Source organism: Schistocerca americana, chromosome 7, assembly GCF_021461395.2.
Source record: "Schistocerca americana isolate TAMUIC-IGC-003095 chromosome 7, iqSchAmer2.1, whole genome shotgun sequence".
In the NCBI taxonomy this organism is placed as follows: domain Eukaryota; kingdom Metazoa; phylum Arthropoda; class Insecta; order Orthoptera; family Acrididae; genus Schistocerca; species Schistocerca americana.
The window spans coordinates 600149187-600171142 of NC_060125.1; the positions used below are offsets into that span (position 1 = coordinate 600149187).

The 21956-nt window shown below is 43.6% G+C and overlaps 1 protein-coding gene across 1 annotated transcript in view; it reads right to left on the minus strand.

Annotated features, from left to right (window-relative positions):
* LOC124622051 (box C/D snoRNA protein 1) overlaps positions 1–21956 on the minus strand; it is a 90842-nt gene that overhangs the window by 24344 nt on the left and 44542 nt on the right. The window contains exons 4-5 of the mRNA XM_047147613.1: positions 8911–9089; positions 7578–7864 (exon numbers count right to left, since the gene is read on the minus strand). Coding sequence (XP_047003569.1) covers positions 7578–7864; positions 8911–9089 — 466 coding nt within the window. The remainder of the gene's footprint in view (positions 1–7577; positions 7865–8910; positions 9090–21956) is intronic.

A 21956-nucleotide genomic window follows, 5' to 3' on the forward strand; every position in this document is an offset into this window, starting at 1 on the left:
ACAGAAACAACTCCCCCCACTTGTCACAAGCGAGTAACTCCCGTGATTGGGGGCAGAGGATGCTGTTTTTATCAAGATTGACCCAGCTCTCATTCTGGCTGGACAAGCCCTCCATCTCCCCAAACTTCTCCTCTAAATGCTGAACAAAAAACTGAGGCTTCATTGTCATGAAAGATTCCCCATCAGCTCTCGAACATACAAGGTACCGAGGCGAATAAGATCCACTGCCATCTTTCGCCTGACGTTCCTCCCACGGTGTGGCCAGGGAGGGGAATGATTTGGGATCGAACTCCTGTGCGCTGAATTGAGCTCGTGATCGCTTAGAGTCTGCTGGTGTTTCTCCACAAGCAAGAGATGATGCACTATACTTCATTGCGTTTTCATCCGCCCTGGTGCCACCCACTCTGACCAGGGGCCCTCCCCAAGGGCGCCACCCCGCTGCAGCAAAGGCCACCTGGCAGGATGGCCATTGCCGGGAGTCCCAATGCCCCAGGGGGTTAGGCATCTACCCCTTGGCATACGTGGGGAATTAACGACACAGGCATCAGCAGAGCAATCCCTGTGTGGTCAGGGGGCTACAACCAACAGGGTACATTGTGGCCCCACTAGAACGGACTGGCTAACGTGCTGGATTTCAGGTGCAAAGAAGTCCACGGTCATCGTTGACACAGAAATCGACACTGCATAGCGCATGTTGGAAAACGCACCCAGGAACATGTCTTTGCCCAAGAGATGGAGAGCGGGCAGGACTGCAATGTGACGACAAGAAAGTTGGCTGAAGATGTCAATGCACAACGGACATGATGCACCTTGTAAGGCGCCCTTCCCCAATTGGCTCGCTCTTCGGGAAAATTTTGAAGAATGGAGGTCAAACCCTACAGGGGACCATAACATAAAGCCCGAAACATGCGAGACTCCTTTTAGTCACCTTGCACGACAGGCAGGAATACCTCGGGCCTATTCAAACCCCCAGACCTGCAGGGGGGCCAAAGCAAAATAGTGTGGGATGTCATACAACAACAAACTGGGAAAGGCAGGCTCAAGTATAACAGCATGCAAATCAATGGCGGAGGTAGAATGATAGCAAATCCTCAGAATTGACAAATTTTGTAAATGATTATTTCTCTGGTACAGTGGAGCAGTTGCAACAAAATCTTTCTAAAACAAATTGTTGCACCCACAATGACTTACACAGCAAGTACAATGATTTTTTCGAAACAAGTCTAGAAGGCAGAAAGACAACACAGAAATTAAGAAGTCAGCAGGTAAAATTTAGTTTCCAGTCTGTTCTGAACATGTGCATAGAGAGCATATGACCCCATGAATGAACATAATAAATGATTCCTTTAGTCCAGCTACTTTTCCTGAGAATCTAAAGCATGCATGAGTTGTGTCCTTACTAAAGAGAGGCAATGTGTTAGTCCTGAAAACTACAGGCCAGTTTCATTACTGTTGGAAGGGTTAAGTACGTCTTGTCGCATTACAGTGCTGTAGTACATTAAAATGAAAATCATTTGCTAAGAACTATAGTGTATGAAAGTAACTTCTTGTCTTTTCCTGAGTTCAACATCTCACTCTTTGTGGGTGGATGCTAGCTTAGTTTCCTATGTAGACTAAAGGGAGTACATGGAGATGTGCACGACGAGTAGCCACCCATAGTGTGTGCAGTGTCAGTGTAGGGAGATGGGAAGAAGCATTGCAAAACTATTTTCCAAACTATAACTTATATCGTGCATATTGTGTATGAACGGAAGAAAATTCTACAATAGGATTCATGATTTCCTGTTGGAAACTATGCAGTTATCAATGCAAAATTGAGTGAAACAGAATTGATATCTGTCATTCCCCAACAAAGTGTTATAGGGTCTTTGCTGTCCCTAATCTATACAGGGTGGTCAGAAATAGTCTGCAAATCTTGTAACAGTGTTGCAAGGGACACTGTGATGAGAAATAATTGTTTGAAAAAAATTCATTTCCGAGTCATTTAGTGCTGAAGATAGCCAATTAGTTCATCATGGGTGCAAATTCGGACACTTGCATGCACTAATGCATTGACATCTGTGGGTCCATTGGTTACCACTTGTTCAAATGCTCATTGCCAGTTAAAATGTGTGTTTCTAAAAAGTGATAAATTGAAATTAGCAAGCCAAACAAAGAACATTTTTGGCACTGAAGAGGGCAGAGGGGGTGGGGTGGGGGTGGGGGTGGGGGGTAGAGGGGAAGAGGGGAAGAGGAGCAGGGAAGAAGAAAGATGGGCAGAGGGGGTGGGGGTAGAGGGGAAGAGGAGCAGGGAAGAAGAAAGATGGGCAGGGGCAGTGGCAAACAGTGGAACAACAAGAGGCTATGGAACGAGAATAGAGACAAGATGATAAGATACAGGTGGTGGCAGTAAGTTGCCAGTAGGTTGAGGCGAGGATAATTTCAAGAGCAAAGAATGTGTTGTAAGGATGCATACTTCAGAAAAAGTGGTGGTGGAAGGGAGGATCAAAATAGCTTGGGTAATGAAGCAACCACTATAATCAAGTATGTTATGTACAGCTGCATGTTGTGCTGCAGGGTGGTCTACTTTGCTCTTGGCCACAGTTTGGGTGCGGCTGTTCATCCTGTGGACAGTTGGGTGGTAGTCATACCAATTTGAAGAACTGTGCAATGATTACAACAGAGCTGGTATATGACATAGCTGCTTTCACAGGTGGCCTGGCCTTTGCTGTGGTAAGATAAGCCTGTGACAGGACTGGAGTAGGAAGTGCTGGATGGGTAGATTGGGCAGGTCTTGCACCTGGGACTCCCACAGGGATATGATCACTAAGGCAAGGGTTTGGGGTTGGGAATGGCATAGGGATGAACTAGGATGTTGTGGAGCTTGGGTGGCAACGGAACACCACTTTAGGGGGGGGGGGGGGGGAGATCTTGGGTGGGGCATGATGATAGGTAATCACAGGCCTCATGAAGGGTGTGGTTCAGTTAGGAGCTGTAGTGGGTGACGAAGGGGACACTCCTTTGTAGCTGTTTCTTGGGAGTAGTGGGAGGGTTGGGAGTGTATGGGAGAAAACAGGTTGAAAATTTGTTTGCAAACTAGGTCTGGGGGATAGTGCCTCTCTGTGAAGGCCTTGGTGAGACTTTCAGCATACTAGCAAGGGAGTTCTTGTCACTGCAGATACACCACCCCAGATGGCCAGACTGTGTGGGATGAATTTCTTGATGTGAATTGGAGAGAAGCTGTCACAATGCAGGTACTGTTTGTGGTTGGGGTGTTTAATGTGGATGGAGCCCTCAGAGAGTCAATGTCCACGAAGGTGGTATGCTGTGTTGAGGAGAACAAGGTGAAGTGAATGGGAGAGGTGTTGAGGTTGTGAAGGAATAAGGACAGGGTGTCTTGGCCCTGAGGTCAGATCTTGAGGATATCATCAATGAACCTGAACCAGACTAAAGGTTTGGCTTTTTGGTAGCCTAGGAAGATTGGCATAGATAAAGTCAGTGAGGAGCATGAGGAATGAGGCAGTGGGTTTGGACTCTGAAGGATGTTGGGAAAGGTATTTTTCAATAGGCATTAGGGATGTTGGTGTACAGGTAAGTAGCATCAACAGTGATGAGTAGGGATCCAGGAGGTAAAGGAATGGGGATGGTGGATAGTTGTGAAGGAAGTGGTTGGTATCTTTGATGTGGGAGGCTAGATTACAGGCAATTTGGTTGGATGTGTTGGCCAATGAGGGCCAAAAGTCTTTCAGTAGGGGGAGGGGGGGGGGGGGGGGGGGACAAAAACTGACTACAATGTGCCATCCAGGATTGTTGGGTTTGTGGATTTTTGGAAGCATGTAGAAGGGGTGTGTATGGGGTGTTGTAGGGTTAAGGATGGAAATGAATTCAGGGGAGAGGTTCTGGAAATGGCCTAACCCTTTAAGCATGGGATTGGAGTTTATGTTAGCCTTATGGGATAGGATCACTCTTGCTGAGTTTATAGGTGGAGGTGTCATATGATTGGCAGAGGCCTTCTGCCAGGTAGTTGTCTGCAGATATGATAATTACACCTGGAGTTGTTTTGAGGATATTTACGGCTGTCATTTCTTTTACTGGAAGGTTGGTATCCTGGGGAAGGATGGTTATGCCAAGTTGGAGGTAAGGAGGTGACCAGCAAATAGTTAGGTCGAAGAGCGGAGGATCGAAGTTGGATTGTGATAGTAACTGCGAGAGCAGCATTCAGTGTTGGGATTAGGTTTTGGCTGGACGCATTGGCAGCAAAGAAATGTTTCCATTGCAAGGATTAGAAGAAGGAGAGTAGGTCTTTGACAAGTCCACCATGGTGAAATTCGGATGTAGGGCTAAGGTGAGTTGAGGCTACTGGATAGGACAAACTTCTGTGGGGCTGAGGATTTTGGTGGAAAAGTTAACAAGAGCATTATGGGAAAGTTTTGGCTCAGGATTTGCTGGAGTGTTGGTGGCAGTTTTGGGGATTTTTTCCCAACCCACGCACACTCCCATACCTCATCTACCCCAATCTGGATCCAGCGCCAAGACACCCTATCCTAATTCCTTCACAACCTCAAAACCTTCTCTCACATACAGTTCACCTGGTCCTCCTCAACCCACATGCAACCTTCCTGGACAATGACCTCCTCCTCTCTGATGGCTCCATCCATTCCTCTGTCTACATTAAAACCATCAACTACTAACAGTAATTGCATTTTGACAGCTGACACCCCTTCCACACCAAAAAATCCCTCCCATACAGTCTGGTCACCTGGGGACATAATGCCAGCAGTGAAAAGAACTCCCTGGTCCAGTGTGCCGAGGGTCATACCAACGTCTTCACTGACAGGCACTATCCCCGAGATTAGTTTGCAAACCGATCTCCCATGCACTTTCCCTGCACACTCCCAATCCTTCCACTACCCCCAGAACTAGCCACAGAGGAGTGCCACCTTCGTTACAAAATATCATTCTGGACTGGAACAGCTGAACCATAGCCTTCATCAGGGTTTTGATTATCTATCATCATGCCCTGAAATGAAGGATATCCTACCCAAGATCCTTCCCAGGCCTCTTGAAGTGATGTTCCATCACCCATGCAAGCTTCGTATCATCATAGTCCATTCCTAGGCCACACCCAGTCCCTACCCTTTGGCATAGGAATCAAGACCTGCTCAAACCACCCACCTTACTCCAGACCAGCCATAGGCTTTTCCTACCCTATCAGAGGACGGGCCACCTGTGAAGACCCAGGTGCAAGACCCGCTCAAACCACCCACCCAGTACTTCCTACTCCAATCCTGTCACAGGCATTTCCTACCCCATCAGAGGATGGACCACCTGTGAAAGTGTCATATACCAGCTCTGCTGCAATCATTGTGCTTTATATTGGTACAACTACCAACCAGCTGTCCACAAGAATGAACGGCCACTGATAAACTGTGGCCAAGAGCAAGGTAGACTACCCTATAGTACAACATGCAGCTGAACAACATGTTTGATTTCAATGGCTGCAGCCATCTGTATCCTCTCCTCTACCAATAATTTTCCTGAACCACATCGATGGAAGCTACCCTCACAGCACAATCTCTGCTACCTAAATTATTCTAGCTTCAAGCTGTGGCAACCTACTGCCCCCACACCCACCACCCAACAACTTGCACCCCCTCTAAATAATCATCTCTACCGCATTCTCATCCCCCACCCTCTGTGTGCTGACCTCTGCCAATGCATCTCACCTTCCCCGCTCCTCGTCTTTTTGCTCCCTCCCCCCTTGGACTCACAGCCTCTGGATGCTGCACTTTTGGTGGTTGTCTAGTCCCTGCATGCTCCACCAGACAGTGCTCCTCCTCCCTGCTCCCCCCCCCCCCCTCCCAATCTGTACGCTGCTCTCCTTCTTCCCCACCCCCTCGAGATTCAAGATTGCTGCTTCTGTTCTATGTAACAGCTACATTCTGACCTGAGCTGCCAGAGATGGTGATCACATGCTCGTGAGGTGTTCTTGCTTGTGTGAATGATTGCGTGTGTTTCCTTTTCTGAAGAAGGCTTTGGCCAAAGGCTAATGTGTAACTGCCTTTTTGTTGTGCCACTCTGAAACATCTATCATCTTATAGTGAATAGCAATCTATATTTTATTTATATTGATGATATTCCTCTCTGCATAAACAATTTACAACACAATTTGAGCAGCCTTCATCAACTGTTCGCAGATGATGGTGTCATTTACTGTATAGTGAAGTCATCAGAAGATCAAAACCAATGGCAAAATGATTAAGACAAAAATATCTGTATGATGCAAAAAGTGGCAACTGTCTTTGAATAAGGTGAAGTGTAAGGTAACTCACAAGAGTATGAAAAGAAATCCATTAAATTTCAGTTACAAGATAAATCTGGGAATTGGAAAAGTTGTGGTAAGTTCTATGGGACCAAACTGCTGAGCTTACAAACTACTTAATCCAACTTAAACTAATTTATGCTAAGGACAACACACACACCCGTGCCCAAGGGAGGACTTGAACTTCCAATGGGGAGAGCCATGAGAACCATGGCAAGACTCCTCAGACCATGCAGCTACCCTGTGCAGCAGTTACACGATAAACCACATTACTCTAAAGGCCATAAACTCAACTAAATATCTAGGAATTACAATTATGAACAACTTAATTTGGAACAATCACATAGATAATGTTGTGGGGACAGCAAACTTAAGACTGTGTTTTAGTGGCAGAACACTTAGAAGATCTACTATAGAGACTGTCTACACTTAGCTTGTCTGTCCTCTGCTGAAGTATTCCTGTGCAGTATAAGATCCTTAACATATACAATTTATGAGGGACACTGAAAAAGTCCTAAAAAGGGCAGCTCATTTTGTATTAATAGGGAAGAGAGTGTCGTGGATATGATACGCAAGTTGGGACGGCAATCATTAAAACAAAGGCGTTTTTTGTTGTTGTGAGATCTTTTTACAAAATTTCAATCACCAACTTTCTCCTCTGAATGTACATATATTTTACTGTAACCAACCTACATAGGGAGAAATAATCATTGTAATACAGTAACAGAGATCAGAGTTCATACTCAAAGATTTAAAGTGTTCATGCACTTTAAGAGAGTGGACTGACAGAGAAAGTCTGAAGGTGGTTCAAAGAACTCTCTGCCAGCCACTTAAGTGTGAAATGCAGAATAATCATGTAGATGTAGATACCAACCAGTGAAACAGTGCAGTTGATAAGATGCTGACCTCATGCTCAGGAGGATAGAGTTTTTTCTCTGTCTGATCATCCCAATTCCAGTTTTCCTAAATCATTCAGGCAAATGCCAGGCCACAGCTGACCAACTATCCTATCCTCATAAAACATACTTACATATTCTACGTGTGTATACGTTTTTGAGCTTTTGTTTTCATTGTATTATGACGACAAATCCAGTGTCATTGTAATATGATACCTGGATAAATAAATGAAATGAACAGACCTATTGGTGAGTCAACACATATACCATTTGGTGAGTTATTGCCTTTAGTCATTTCATAACTTCAAATAACTTTTATGGTATTCTGTCTATACTCTTATGTTAACACACATATCACATATAATGTTATCTTATCTTACCTATATCCACAATGTTGAACATGTGTTTGTTGTGCCTCTTCACAACGTATATTGTTGGATACTCAATAACAGTCTTCCCCTTCAAATTTTCTCTCAAACTTTCATGCGGGTCAAGTTCAAAGAACTGTGTTTCCTTCTTACGACACAGCTCTGCCTTTAGAAGTAACAACAGCCCTGGAAGTCCTATTGCATAATAAGACTGCAGTTTCTGTTGATCTGACAGTGGAGTGTTGTCACGTACCAAGAAGCTACTAGTGAAGTGTGACAGAAGCTCAGTCTCAAGGCACCTAAAAACCCAAATTTTTTTTTTGGAAAAATTCTTTCAAATAAACACAAAGAAAAGAGAGTTAAAATAAATGACATATAAGATAATCCATAGTGTGATATGTTTACTTCTTCAAAATGATAGAAGAAAAAAACTATAGTAGTGGTACCATTCTAAATATCCTCCAGTGTGTATCAGCTCAAAACCTATTGTATCTATCACATCACAAGAAATACTGTACACATCTGTGGTATATCTTCATGTGTTTTAATGAATTTTTAATAAACTCCAGCTTTTTAATATAAAGTAAAAAAATTAAAATCTTATTATATACATAATAAAATTACTTGGAGGCAGGATGCGGGCCAGTGCTTCCCTTTAGAAGCCAAAAATGCTAGTACTGCTTATAAACACATCGGAAATAGCATTAACTATTTCTAACTCTCAGAACTATCAGTTCTTTTGTCAGGAAAGTTGCAAAGAAAAGCCAAGCACTCAGACCATAGCTTAAGAGAAACCCATCTGTTTGAGAATAAAAGGAAATATAAATGGAGGGAAGCATGATCAAAGATAGCTGGAAGTCAACAACAGTACTCTGGTTAGCACTATAACAGCTGCAGCTAGAGAGATGATAAAAGGAATGAATGAGAAGTAAAGATGGGTTAAGAGGGAGAGAAGTGAGAAGTGGAATGAACAGCGCAATTTCGAACTTCCTCTAAATCATCTCTGGATTGAAACCTGGTCCATTACTTGCCAGGCACCAACTCTGACCCCTTCTCCCTAACACCTCCCTATTATACTTGCCTTCCTTTGTCCTCACAACAGTTGAGCCCATCTTGACCTCTGCCTGAGTGACCAGCCCTTCCTTCAAAAAATAACCCACTTTCATTCCTGAGGAAGGAACAAACAGTTCCAAAAACTAGGAATAGTTTTTTTCAGTTATTCAGGCTCCTTGAAGGTTTAAATTTTTCCCAAATGAATTTTTCTTTGATACAGACATTGTGCACATGGTAGTTTAAAGATGGTGTACTTCAATTTAGTTTTGTCAAAAATTTACTTATACTTAACTGGTCTGATGATATTTTCAAATTATCACACTCAGGAAATATCCAGTCTATTCTCCATTTTATTAGTTGTGTTTTCCAATTAAAAAATGTAGTGTTTTCCTTATGTCGCGTAAAACACTGAGGTAAGAAACAGAGATGAGTACCCCTCCTGGTGGCTGCAGCTCTAAGTTTAAAAAGGTGCTGTAAAGGAAATGCAGAAACTACATACATACATACATGCATGCATAGATATACATACACAACATAGCATACAAATGGGCATCTTTAGTAGGCGTGAAAAATAATATGTACTACACCACAGAATAAGTGCAAAGTTGTAGAAAATAGAATGCTTGTTGTGAAACTTCTCTTACATTCAACTACTGTATAATGAATAGATCAGATTTTAAATACTTCTTTCTGACAAGGTTAATCCACTGTCCTAATATTTTCCTGAATTCAGACTGCCATATGATTACCATTAGTTTTCATAAATTTGTACTTTTTGTACACACTGTGATCATATAAAGTGATACCAATGTCTTATACGAGCTGAAACAATCTCACCGAGTTCAACTGTGTATTATACACCATGAAGCATTTGTCCATGTGAAATAGAACTTTACATCTGCTGCATTTAAAGGATGATTCTACAAGTTGGCATTATCCGTACCAGAACTGACTGAATATCATCTTTGACCAGGATTAGTCATAAGATAGATGACACTAGCACTGAGTAGCAAACAGAAATAAACCATCTTACCCTGCTAATAAAGGGAGTACTGGTAAATGATCTCTACACAGTTGAGGTTTTGCCTGGCTTGGATGATGTATATGTGAGTCTGTGTGTTAGCTCTGAAAAGGGGCATTACCCAAATGAGCAGCAACAATTTCAATCTCTTACAAGTGCCTGTCAGCTGTTCCTTATGAGCTAAAACACACACACACACACACACACACACACACACACACACGCACGCACGCACGCACCCACGCTTCCCACATAGCCAGGTTACCTGTGCATGCCATATTTACAGTAATAAGAATTCCCTTGCCCAGTTTTCTAAAGGTCTCAAGGGGGGGGCCTTCACAGGCAGGCACTATCACCCAAACCTACTCTGCAAACAGATGTCTTATGCCATATCCCCTCAAACCCTTAATTCTCCCTCCATTCCCCAGAACCAGCAGCAACAGAGTACCCCACTCATAATCTAATATCACTTGGAGCAACTGAACAATGTCCTTCACCATGGCTTCGATTATCTATCACCGTGCTCTGAAACAAGGGACATCCTACCCATAATTCTTTCTGCTCCTCTTAAAATGATATTCTGCCACACAAGCAAACTATACAACATCCTGGTCTGCCCCCATGTCACTTCCACTTTCAACCCCTTGCCAGTGGAAAATCATATTCCTGTGGAAGACCATATGCAAAAACTGCCCAATGCCTCAACCCAGAGCGTCCTACTCTAGTCCTGTGAGAGGGTTACCCTTTCCTATCAGAAGTATGTGTACATAACTGCAATTTCTGCACAAAATTTTATGTGGGCATGACCACCAACCACCTGTCCACCAGAATGAATGGCCACTGCCAAATTGTGGCAAAGAGTGATGTTGCACGCCAGCGGCAGGACAACACTGCTAACCACAACATGCTCAATTCCAATGGCTACTTCACAAACTGCTTCATCGGGACCCGCATCACATTTTCTGAGCTACATATGGGAGTTATCCTTGCACTACATCCTTTGTTCCTGTAATCCTCCGGGCCTCAATTGCCGACTCTCTGCATCCAAACCCCCTGCCCAACAGTCTGACCTTCCTCTCTCCTGCACCACCTACTACTCCACTCCTCCATATTGCAATCAAGGCACACTGCACTAACTCACCAGCTCCACAGACTGTGTGTCACATTGTTATCCCATGCAACTGCTGACCTCACCTTCCACAGACATGGAGCCTCAATCTGGCCACAACCACACTTTCTCACCTCTTCCTCCCAGTTTCCATCTCTTTTTCTGCTTCTACCCACCCCAACTGACAACTCCTAACGTCAGTCTACCTGCTGAATTCCAGCCCAGCATTGTGTGTTCATCTGGCACAATGTAGCTGCAAAGGTGTGTGTGTGTGTGTGTGTGTGTGTGTGTGTGTGAGAGAGAGAGAGAGAGAGAGAGAGAGAGAGAGAGAGAGAGAGAGAGAGAGAGAGAGATAGAGATAGATATCAAGCCTAGGGAACTGGCCATTTGTGCCATTATTTGAAGTGTCACTGGTACGTATGTAGGAGTAATACACAGTAAAAGAAGACCAAGCCACGAGATTTTGTTTTAATACTTACCTTAGTTCTTTGATAGATTATAAATATTAAAATAATGATTACAGCAAGTATAATTATCCCCCCCCCCCTCCCAAAAAGTGGGAGATGAGTTACTGAGAAATTTCCTCCACTTGAGCTTTAAAAATTTCTTGCTCACTCAACAAACATGACATATTTGTAGCAGAATTACAGCAAACTGCAAAAACTAACAAGTACACATACAGAATTATATTAATGCGATAATATTGGCTCTGTTGTTTGCGACAGCAACTGTTACATTTGCTAACTTTCTTTCAAAATAACTCTAGAAATTGACAATAGAAGGCAGCACCAGTCAAAAGATACATAGTAACGTGCCCATACATCGTTCTCATAGGCAATGAGTCTAGTTTTCAAGTGACAGAAGGCTCATGCACTGAGGAATTCGCAGCCTGACCTATACTCGGATACATTCGATTGAACATGAAGTTGTAGTGCACCCTACGCTTCGGCGTGGTCTACAAAGTATTAAAGGATTCATCCAAAAGCTAGCAAAGTTTTCACTTTTTTTAATGTCCCTATTGACAGCTATACACCTCCACTACATGATGAGTTATCCCTTTTATTCCTAAATTACTTACATTTCACCAGAATTTTCCTTACCATATTTACACAAAGACTGGTTAGCCCATGACTGCAATTGAGGGCTCCACTTCATTAACTTACAATGCCCCCTGTTGGCACAACTTTAGTGCAGTTGTGAAGATTCTCAGTTAAACATGAAGCTACAACAGCAATGCTTGAAAGAAGTAACAGACTTGCTGAATACTAAAACGAACCAAATCAAATGTGAACTATGTTTCACAACCACCACCAGAATAAACTAATCGTCAGTGGCAAGATTTTCCTTGGCTTGGGTTGGAAATACATAAATATCTGCAATGGAACTGCCACACAATTAAAATCACAAAGGTTGCATCCTCTTATTTCATTTCACCTATACTCTGTATGTATATGGCAGAGGATTTCCATCGATTACATGCTACCACTCTGATGTCAGCTTATATTTCTGGTTATTCCATGTGACTCAGAAGTGTGATCTACACGCCAGTCGCTAATCTTTTGTACCCCCGAATATCCTAGAACAAAGCTTTTCTTACAGGTACATATCTAATACAAATGTTAAGAGTACAAGTAGGGCAACCATCTACCTAATCCAGCATTCAGGAAGCTGGTCAAATTTTACAAGATATCACAAAATTTGCTCTACAGTTCCAAAAAATTTTTAGTGATGAAGCCAATGATGTTTCTTTTAAAAGATAAAAACTGACCCTCTTAAGCCACAATAATGAGTAATATATCCCACTGTGCACCACATAAATCACTCATTCATCTCTGCTCAACTTTTTAGACTATCTAGCACAGTCTGGCGTCAGACTATGGCAGCTTCAATACTACGTAACATTTTGACTGAGTGAGCCACAAAAGAACCAATAGCATTTTGATGACTATACCTGCCATTGTCTTTAGAACAGACAATGGTAGGGGTAAAATACAGGGAGCGAAAGGCTATTTACAATTTGTACAGAAACCAGATGGCAGTTATAAGAGTCGAGGGACATGAAAGGGAAGCAGTGGTTGGGAAGGGCGTGAGACAGTGTTGTAGCCTCTCCCCGATGTTATTCAATCTGTATATTGAGCAAGCAGTAAAGGAAACAAAAGAAAAATTCAGAGTAGGTATTAAAATCCATGGAAAAGAAATAAAAATTTTGACGTTCGCCAATGACATTGTAATTCTGTCAGAGACAGCAAAGGACGTGGAAGGGCAGTTGAACGGAATGGACAGTGTCTTGAAAGGAGGATATAAGATGAACATCAACAAAAGCAAAACGAGGATAATGGAATGTAGTCGAATTAAGTCGGCTGATGCGGAGGGAACTAGATTAGGAAATGAGACACTTGAAGTAGTAAAGGAGTTTTGCTACTTGGGGAGCAAAATAACTGATGATGGTCGAAGTAGAGAGGATGTAAAATGTAGACTGGCAATGGCAAGGAAAGCGTTTCTGAAGAAGAGCAATTTGTTAACATCGAGTATAGATTTAAGTGTCAGGAAGTCGTTTCTGAAAGTATTTGTATGGAGTGTAGCCATGTACGGAAGTGAAACATGGACGATAAATAGTTTGGACAAGAAGAGAATAGAAGCTTTCGAACTGTGGTGCTACAGAAGAATGTTGAAGATTAGGTGGGTAGATCGCATAACTAATGAGGAGGTATTGAATAAGATTGGGGAGAAGAGGAGTTTGTGGCACAACTTGACTAGAAGAAGGGATCGGTTGGTAGGACATGTTCTGAGGCATCAAGGGATCCACCAATTTAGTATTGGAGGGCAGCGTGGAAGGTAAAAATCGTAGAGGGAGACCAAGAGATGAATACACTAAGCAGATTCAGAAGGATGTAGGTTGCAGTAGGTACTGGAAGATGAAGAAGCTTGCACAGGATAGAGCAGCATGGAGAGCTGCATCAAACCAGTCTCAGGACTGAAGACCACAACAACACCATTGTAGGCACTGGGTTGAACTGGCACAGTACTTTTCCAATTGCCACATCAACAGACTCTTAGATTACTGATGACATACTGTTTTAGTGTGGAATGTGAATGTAAAGTTGTTCAAATATAAAATAAAATATAGCTATGCCTGCAGAGGTCAATTTGTGAACCAGTCTTTCAGAATGTACTTACCAAACAACCACAGGCCGGGGCTCAGGTTACAGAATAACTGTATCATGGGCTAAGGAGACTTTGACAAACTCCCTATTGGCTTCTGTCTCGGGTTCTTCGGCCAACGTTCATCTAATGATTTTTCTGACGTTTCGCCAGCACGAGTGGCTGGCATTGTCAAAGCTTCACCCTCCATTGCCGGTGGTGAACTGGAGCCGAACTCGCAGCCGCAGACTATATGTACCTGGCACGCCAACGTCCGAGGGCTTCTCCGCGGTCATTTCCGGTGCGGTTCTCCTCTTGCTACCTGCGACGATCATTCTCTACAGCTAAGCACTATCACACGTGCTTGTTCAGAAAAGCTGTAGAAATACAAAAACATGCGAACAGTTTCAACAAGAAAGAGGAAAGCCTTAAGGTCAGCGGATCCTGGCTTCCCGTACTGCAGCGAACGGCCGTCGCAGGTAGCAAGAGGAGAACCGCACCGGAAATGACCGCGGAGAAGCCCTCGGACGTTGGCGCGCTGGGTACATACAGTCTGCGACCGCGAGCTCGGCTCCAGTTCACCACCGGCCTTGGAGGGTGAAGCTTTAACAATGCCAGCCACCCGTGCTGGCGAAACGTCAGAAAAAACATTAGATGAACGTCGGCCGAAGAACCCGAGACAGAAGCCAATAGGCAGTTTGTCAACAAGTGGCCACGAACGCCTTAACAATTTTGTATTACGCCTCTACGGGGAGGAGATTTGCAGATTGTACCGACGCCTTGACCAATGATGGAAGAAGAAAGCGCGACTGATGTCCTCTCTCGCCTTTCTGTCACGGTGCCGAGATGAATGTGCTACACCGAAGTTCTTGAGATGTAAGCGCCTATTCACCACCGCCCAAGCACATCGTATCTACGACAGAATGGAACGAGCTTTTCTTCGTGAGCAAATACATACAACACGGAGAGACTTGGCAAGAACGGATCAGGAACTTCCGGTCATTTTCTATCAACTAAGTAGCAGAATGCATCGAGACGACTGGGACAAGATCGACAGCATCACTCACAGGAGCATGCAGAACAAACTCGAGCGCTGCACCGAGCGACAGAAGAAAAAGTTTGAAAGATGCCGGAAGCAGACCGACAAGGCGATTCCCGACATGTCACACACAGTGGTCAACCTCACTGAACGAAAATTGACCGAAGAGGAAGTGTCTGTTCTTCAAAAAGGAGGGAATTTCGCTATCATCCCGAGAACTATACCTATGGAGGACATCATTGCCAACACCGAAGCAGCCATTCGGACCCTTCCTTGCGAAAGGGCAGAGGAAATATGCACTGAAACAGCCAGGAGACTGTGCCGAGCAAAACCACCAGCTTGCAACCTGAAGAAAGAAGAGGTACAAGCCATTAAGAATCTCAACGCCGACAAGAGTATATTGGTACTGCCTGCCGATAAGGGGAATGCGACCGTCGTAATGAAGACCGAAGATTATGAGCGAAAGATCCGAGACCTATTAGATCTGACGACGTACCGAAAACTAAGCGCAGATCCGACGCAGTGTATCACACGGAATACGAATTGATTAATCACAGCGTCTTCTCTGCCGGCGGACATGCACAGAAACCTGCGCAACACAGAAGCCCTACCACCTCGGTTGTATGGATTACCCAAGATCCATAAGAACAACGTTCTACTGCGACCAATCGTTAGTGCTCCTGGCTCACCGACATATAAACTGGCAAAACACTTGGCCTCTCTGCTCCAGCCACACGTGGGGAAGACTGACACATAAAATTACGGACTCAGGACATTTCATTGAGAAGCTGAAGAAACTGAAACTTGCACCAAACGACATCCTGGTCAGCTTTGATGTTGTTTCGTTATTTACGGAAGTGCCACTCAGTGACGCTCTGGAGCACATCGGTTCCATTTTCTCACAAGACATCAGAAAGCTCTTCCATGCATGTCTCACCACGAGCTATTTCACGTGGAATGGCGATTTCTACGAACAGCTGGAAGGCGTCGACATGGGTAGTCCTCTCAGTCCAGTGGTGGCCAACTTCTTCATGTAAAAGTTCGAAGCACAGGCACTGGACTCGGCGACTTGCAAACCTAAGGTGTGGTACAGGTACGTCGATGATACTTTCGTGGTGTGGAGACGTGGTGAAGAACAGCTAAGTGACTTCCTAAGACACTTGAACAGCGTCCATGCCAACATAACATTTACCATGGAAGTAGAAAAGGACAAGAAACTGCCATTTCTAGATGTGCTGGTCACAAGGGACGGCGAAAACCTGGGACATGTTGGGTATGGCCTTTCTGCCATACATTCCCAGAGTGACGGACAGAATCGGCCATATATTGTGCAAACATGGCGTAAAGACGATTTTAAAACGGACAAGGAAGATCAAAGAGTGTCTTAGATTGGCGAAGGAGAAAAGAGACCCACTTGCAATGTCGGGAATATACCGTATACCATGCACATGCGGAAAAGTTTATGTCGGAATGACTGGACGATCCATTAACACCAGGATCAAAGAGTATAAGCGGCACTGCAGATTGGGGCAGGTGGAGAAATCGGCCCTGGCAGAGCACGCACTCAATGAGACCGACCACGTAATAAAATTCACCGACACGGAAGTTCTGGCTGTAGAGAAGCACTATCACACGCGCTTGTTCAGAGAAGCTGTAGAAATACAAAAACACGCGAACAGTTTGAACAAGAAAGAGGAAAGCCTTAAGGTCAATGGATCCTGGCTTCCCGTACTGCAGCGAACGACCGTCACAGGTAGCAAGAGGAGAACCGCACCGGAAATGACCGTGGAGAAGCCCTCGGACGTTGGCGCGCCAGGTACATATAGTCTGCGCCCGCGAGCTCGGCTCCAGTTCACCACCGGCAATGGAGGGTGAAGCTTTGACAATGCCAGCCACTCGTGCTGGCGAAACGTCAAAAAAATCATTAGATGAACGTCGGCCGAAGAACCCGAGACAGAAGCCAATAGGCTGTTTGTCAACAAGTGGCCACAAAAGCCTTAACAATTTTTTAAGGAGACTTTGCGTGTGCGAATGAGTTATTTGTAGTGTTGGCAAAAGATTTCAAATACATACTGGAGGAAAGAGCTTTTCCGGCACTGAACTGTATGCAACAATGGCATTGTGAGGGTAGCATTATTGATTCCCTAACCAGGGATTGACAGAGCAGGGTCATTTCAGGACAGTGTTTCTACTTTCAGATACTTCATCTTTTTCATGGCAAAACATCTTCTTATGTGTGGTTTAGGGCTATTATATTTTGACGGAGATTTAGGAAAATTTGAATTAAATCAAACCTCAGGTGGCTGTCCTTTTATTTATAGTAGGCACCACTCACAAGGAACCCCTCGAGTGCGGGGTCACAAAAGGCCCATGATGTTTACAGCATTTGATGCCCCACGTGTTGTCTGTGACCATGCAACCATAATATTGACTTACAATGGTAACAGGGGCAGGACTGGAGGTATCCAATGATGAGCACACCACTGAGACTACAGACTGTAGTTGAACTGCTTGGTCACCAATTAACTCACAACAATACTACATCGCTGATGGTGTTGATACAAAGCAGAGCAATGGCCATAATCAACAAAGCAAACATTTCATTGTATCTACAACAGCAGTTGCTGAAGTTGACATCTTGTTAGAAAGGACGCCAGAATTTCACACAGTGAGAAAGGAGTGGCAGATGAAATATTAGCATTTATGCAAGATGAGTCAGTGGAATGTGTGGTGTCATATATGCTCGACTGTGTGGACAATGTACATGAGCAGTACAATGACGACAATACATACTTAACCAGGGAAAGGAGTATTGAAACCGGTGTCAAACAATTTAGTTCATCATCCTTGTCAGACAGGGAGGCACAAATTCTGTCTCTAGTGAAATGTAGTAAAGGACACGTGCTGTCCAAGAAGCAGGTACTAAACATAATTGTGTACATAGAAGATCCTTCACAGCATAGTACAGAAACAATTATGAACACACTTTGAATAAGGCCACAGCAATACGATCATAAAGTGCATTAGAAAAACTGAGGATATTCAAGGGAGGACAAGGCACACTTGTTACAAAAACTGGTGTTGGTATGTGTCAAGGATGCTCAATACAATTTACAGGAAGTGCACGAGCGTGAACTACTACATTATGCACTTCAAACAGTGTGCAACATAGATTACAGCGATTTCAAGGGCAGCAGTGGATTCTCACATAACTTCAAACATTACTACAGAATTGGAAGATGTAAGATAACAAATTTTTTTCAAACAAAGGGTCAACTTGACAATGTACAGCAAACTGTAGAATCGGCCCGAAAATTTGTAACTAAGATGAACAAATTTCTCTCATCGTTCAGTAAGGAATGTGTTTTCAACTTCGACAAATCAGGATTTGAAGAGTGAATGCATATGAAAATTAGAGATACCAAGAGAGTTGTACCAAGATCAACTAACATCAACGCCTTAACACAGTCATACACTATTAAGCCAACTGTTAATATGGATGGTCAATTGGCTGAAAAATTATTTATTGGGCTGCAAGAGATGGGAGTGCTCTGGTCCCTGAGATTCTTTCTTGCAAGGGCATTAAGGAATATTTACGTCACAGACAGTAAGAGTGCAGTAATAGCACAGGTCCTGGCCATGAGCTGGTCAAAATAACTTGCTTTTGCTTGATTATTACTTTGCGTATACGAATTATACTCCTTTAGAGCAAACTATCCCTCCTGAATTCACTGCAATTCATCCCATGTGGAATGATTGGGCAAATTCAGCCTCTGGATGTTTGTTTCTTCTGTGCCTATAAAACATAGTATCACACCATCTGCAGCTATGCCTTAAAAGTCAGACAGATAAAAATAAAATCTACTCAGCACGCAGTGGCATGGGAAAACACACACACACACACACACACACACACACACTCACTCTCTCTCTCTCTCTCTCTCTCTCTCTCTCTCTCTCTCTCTCTCTCTAAAGGATTTAACTTTTACAAGCTCTCAGAGTCGGTGGCTCCTCCTCCTGGCGGAAGAGTTGAAGGGGAAAGAAGTAAAAGAACTGGTGACGTCTAGGGAATGAGGTACAGTTTAGAAAAGTCACCCAGAACCCCGGGTCAGGGGAGATTTATCAGACAGGATGAGAAGGAAAGACTGATTGTTGGGGACTGCACTGGATGAGATTTGAAAACCTGAGAGCTTAAAGGTGGAAGACAGGATGATATGCAAGAGAGAGATTACTACTAAACTTCGTGCACAAGTCAATAAGAGTGCAAAGTTAAGTGTATTGTACACAAACAGATGAGGGAGGGGGACAGTGAAAATTAAAGTCAAAAAATGAAAGATGTAGGAAACTAAAATGTAGTGAAGAAAGGAGTGAATAAATGCCGATACGGAAGGAATGAACATAAATTAAGGCCAGGTGGGTGGCGAGAACCAAGGACATGTAGTGCTAGTTCCCACCTGCGAGGTTCTGCGAAACTGGTGTCTGGGGAAAAAATCTAGGTGGTGCGTGTGGTGAAACACACTGAGGTCACGACTGTCACGTTGTACAGCATGCTCTGCAACAGGATATTGTGTGTTGCCTGTATGTGCTCTCTGCCTATGCCCATTCATCCTGACTGATAAGTGGTGGTAGTCATGCTGATGTAAAAGGCTGAACAGTGTTTACATAACAGATGGTATACGACATGTGTCGTTTCACATGTGGCTCTCCCTTTGATAGTATATGTTTTGCCAATTACAGGGCTGGAATAGGTGGTGGTAGGACGGTGCATAGGGCGGGTCTGACAAGGATGTTGCAGAGACTGGGAGGGAGATGAAAAGCTATTCTAGGTGGGGTGGGCAAAATCTGACAGAATGGATCTCATTTCAGGGCAGGATTTTAGGAATTCATGACCCTGCCAAAGTAGCTGATTGATACATTCAAGATCAGGCTAATACTGGGTGACTAGTTGTGTGCTCCAAAGTTGTTTTTTGGAGGGATCAGTAGTACCAGGATTGAGTGTGAACGCCCAGGAAATCTGCTTCTGAACTAGGCTGTTGGGATAATTACATTCAGTGAAGGCTGAAGTCAGAGTGGTGGTGTATTGCTGTAAAGAATCTGCATCTGAAGAAATACATTTGACCCGAACCCTAAGGCTGTAGAGGAGGGAATGTTTGACATGCAAAGGATGGCAACTGCCAAAATCTAAGTACTGTTGTTTGTTAGTGGGTTTGATGTGGACAGAAGTGTTTGCCATTGTTTCCATGTCAAACGTTCCCTCCCATACAGCCTGGGCATTTGAGGAATCACTGTCTCCAGTTGGTCTCTACCAGAAGTTGAAGAGAGTGCATCTTCACTTAGGAAACATCACTGACACTGTTTTGCCTCATTAAAATGAATTATGTATGGGTGCTGGAACTTAAATAGTGGCAACTATTTATTCACAATCGATACAAAAGAGTTACATGTTTGCACCTGTTACTGTCCTTCAAAGTAGTCACCAGTGTTGTGTAGACCCCATTGCCTGCGATGTGGAAGGTGTAGTATACCATTCGCAGAGCCTGTTCTGTTGATGGTGCGAATGGAGTGGTCTACTGCCTGTCGAATCTCTGGAACAATTCTGAAGCGAATGCCACGAAGTGGTTCCTTCATCTTCAGAATCAAATCAAAGTCATGAGGACTTAAGTCCAGGAGTATGGTCGATGGTACAGTACTTCCCAGTCCCATCGACCGAACAGAGCAGCCACAGCTTGCGCTGTGCGTTGTATGTGCCAGTGCATTGTCGTGCAAAATGATGGGTGGGTTGCTCAGAACGTGTTGCCGCTTCTATCGCAAAGCTGATCGCAGGTGATACTGCCCGGACTTAAGTCCTTGTGACTTTGATTTGATTGCGAAGATGAAGGAACCACTTCATGGCATTCACCTCAGAACTGTTCCAGAGATTCGACAGGTAGTAGACTGCTCCATTCGCACCATCAACAGAACAGGCTCTGCTAAAGGTATACTATGCCTTCCACATCGCTGGCAACAGGTTCTACACAACGCTGGTGACTACTTTGAAGGAAAGTAACAGGTGCAAACATGTAACTCTTTTGTATCAGTTGTGAATAAATAGTTGACACTATTTAAGTTTCAACCCTCATATAACGATAAAAAAATGCGTTATTTCTCTGGTCACATAGAAGATATCAAAATAAGTAACTGAAAAATAGTTTGAAATCCATGAAAATAAAAAACTGCTCAGAATGTTTGTATGAAATGTGAAATTAAAGTATGAGTAGAGTATTCTTTACGATGTGCTCAATGTATCACTGGATAGTGAAACTCTTACGAATAACAGTATTGACAGCAGCCCAGAAAGCTGACTGCATAGTACTGGCAACACAGAAAGGGTTAATTGGCAAAGTGGCAAGTATTTTCCCTTTCTGTCTGCACAAAATGCTTCAATCAGATGCAGGCATACCTGCACCCCAGTAGAGTCATTCCCTTTCATTTTCCACTTGCAAATGGAGGAAAGGAAAAATGACTGTCTATACGCTTTCATAAAAGCCCTAATTTATCTTGTCCAATCTTTGCAGTCTTTACGAGAAATGTATGTTGGCATCAGTAGGATAGTTTGGCAGTCAGCTGCAAATGTCTGTTCCCTGAAGTTTCTCAATAGTTTTGAGGAAAGAATGATGCCTCCCCTCCAGGAATTTGGTTTCATGGAACATTTCTGTAACACTCGCATGTTTATAAAACCTACTGGTAACAAATCTAGTACCGCACCTCTGAATTGCTACAAAGTCTTCCTTCAATCCAACCTGGTGGGGATCCCAAACGCCCAAGCAGTACTCAAGAAGGGGCTTTGCTAGTGTTTTATATGTGGTTTCCTTTACAGATGACTCACACTTCCTTAGAATTGTCCCAATAAACTAGAACTGACCGTTCGTCTTCCCTATCACAGTTCTTATGTATTTGTTCTGTTTCATATAACTTTGCAACGTTATACCTAGATATTTAATTGACATGACTGTCAAACAGCGCAGCACTAAGATCTCATTCGAACACTAG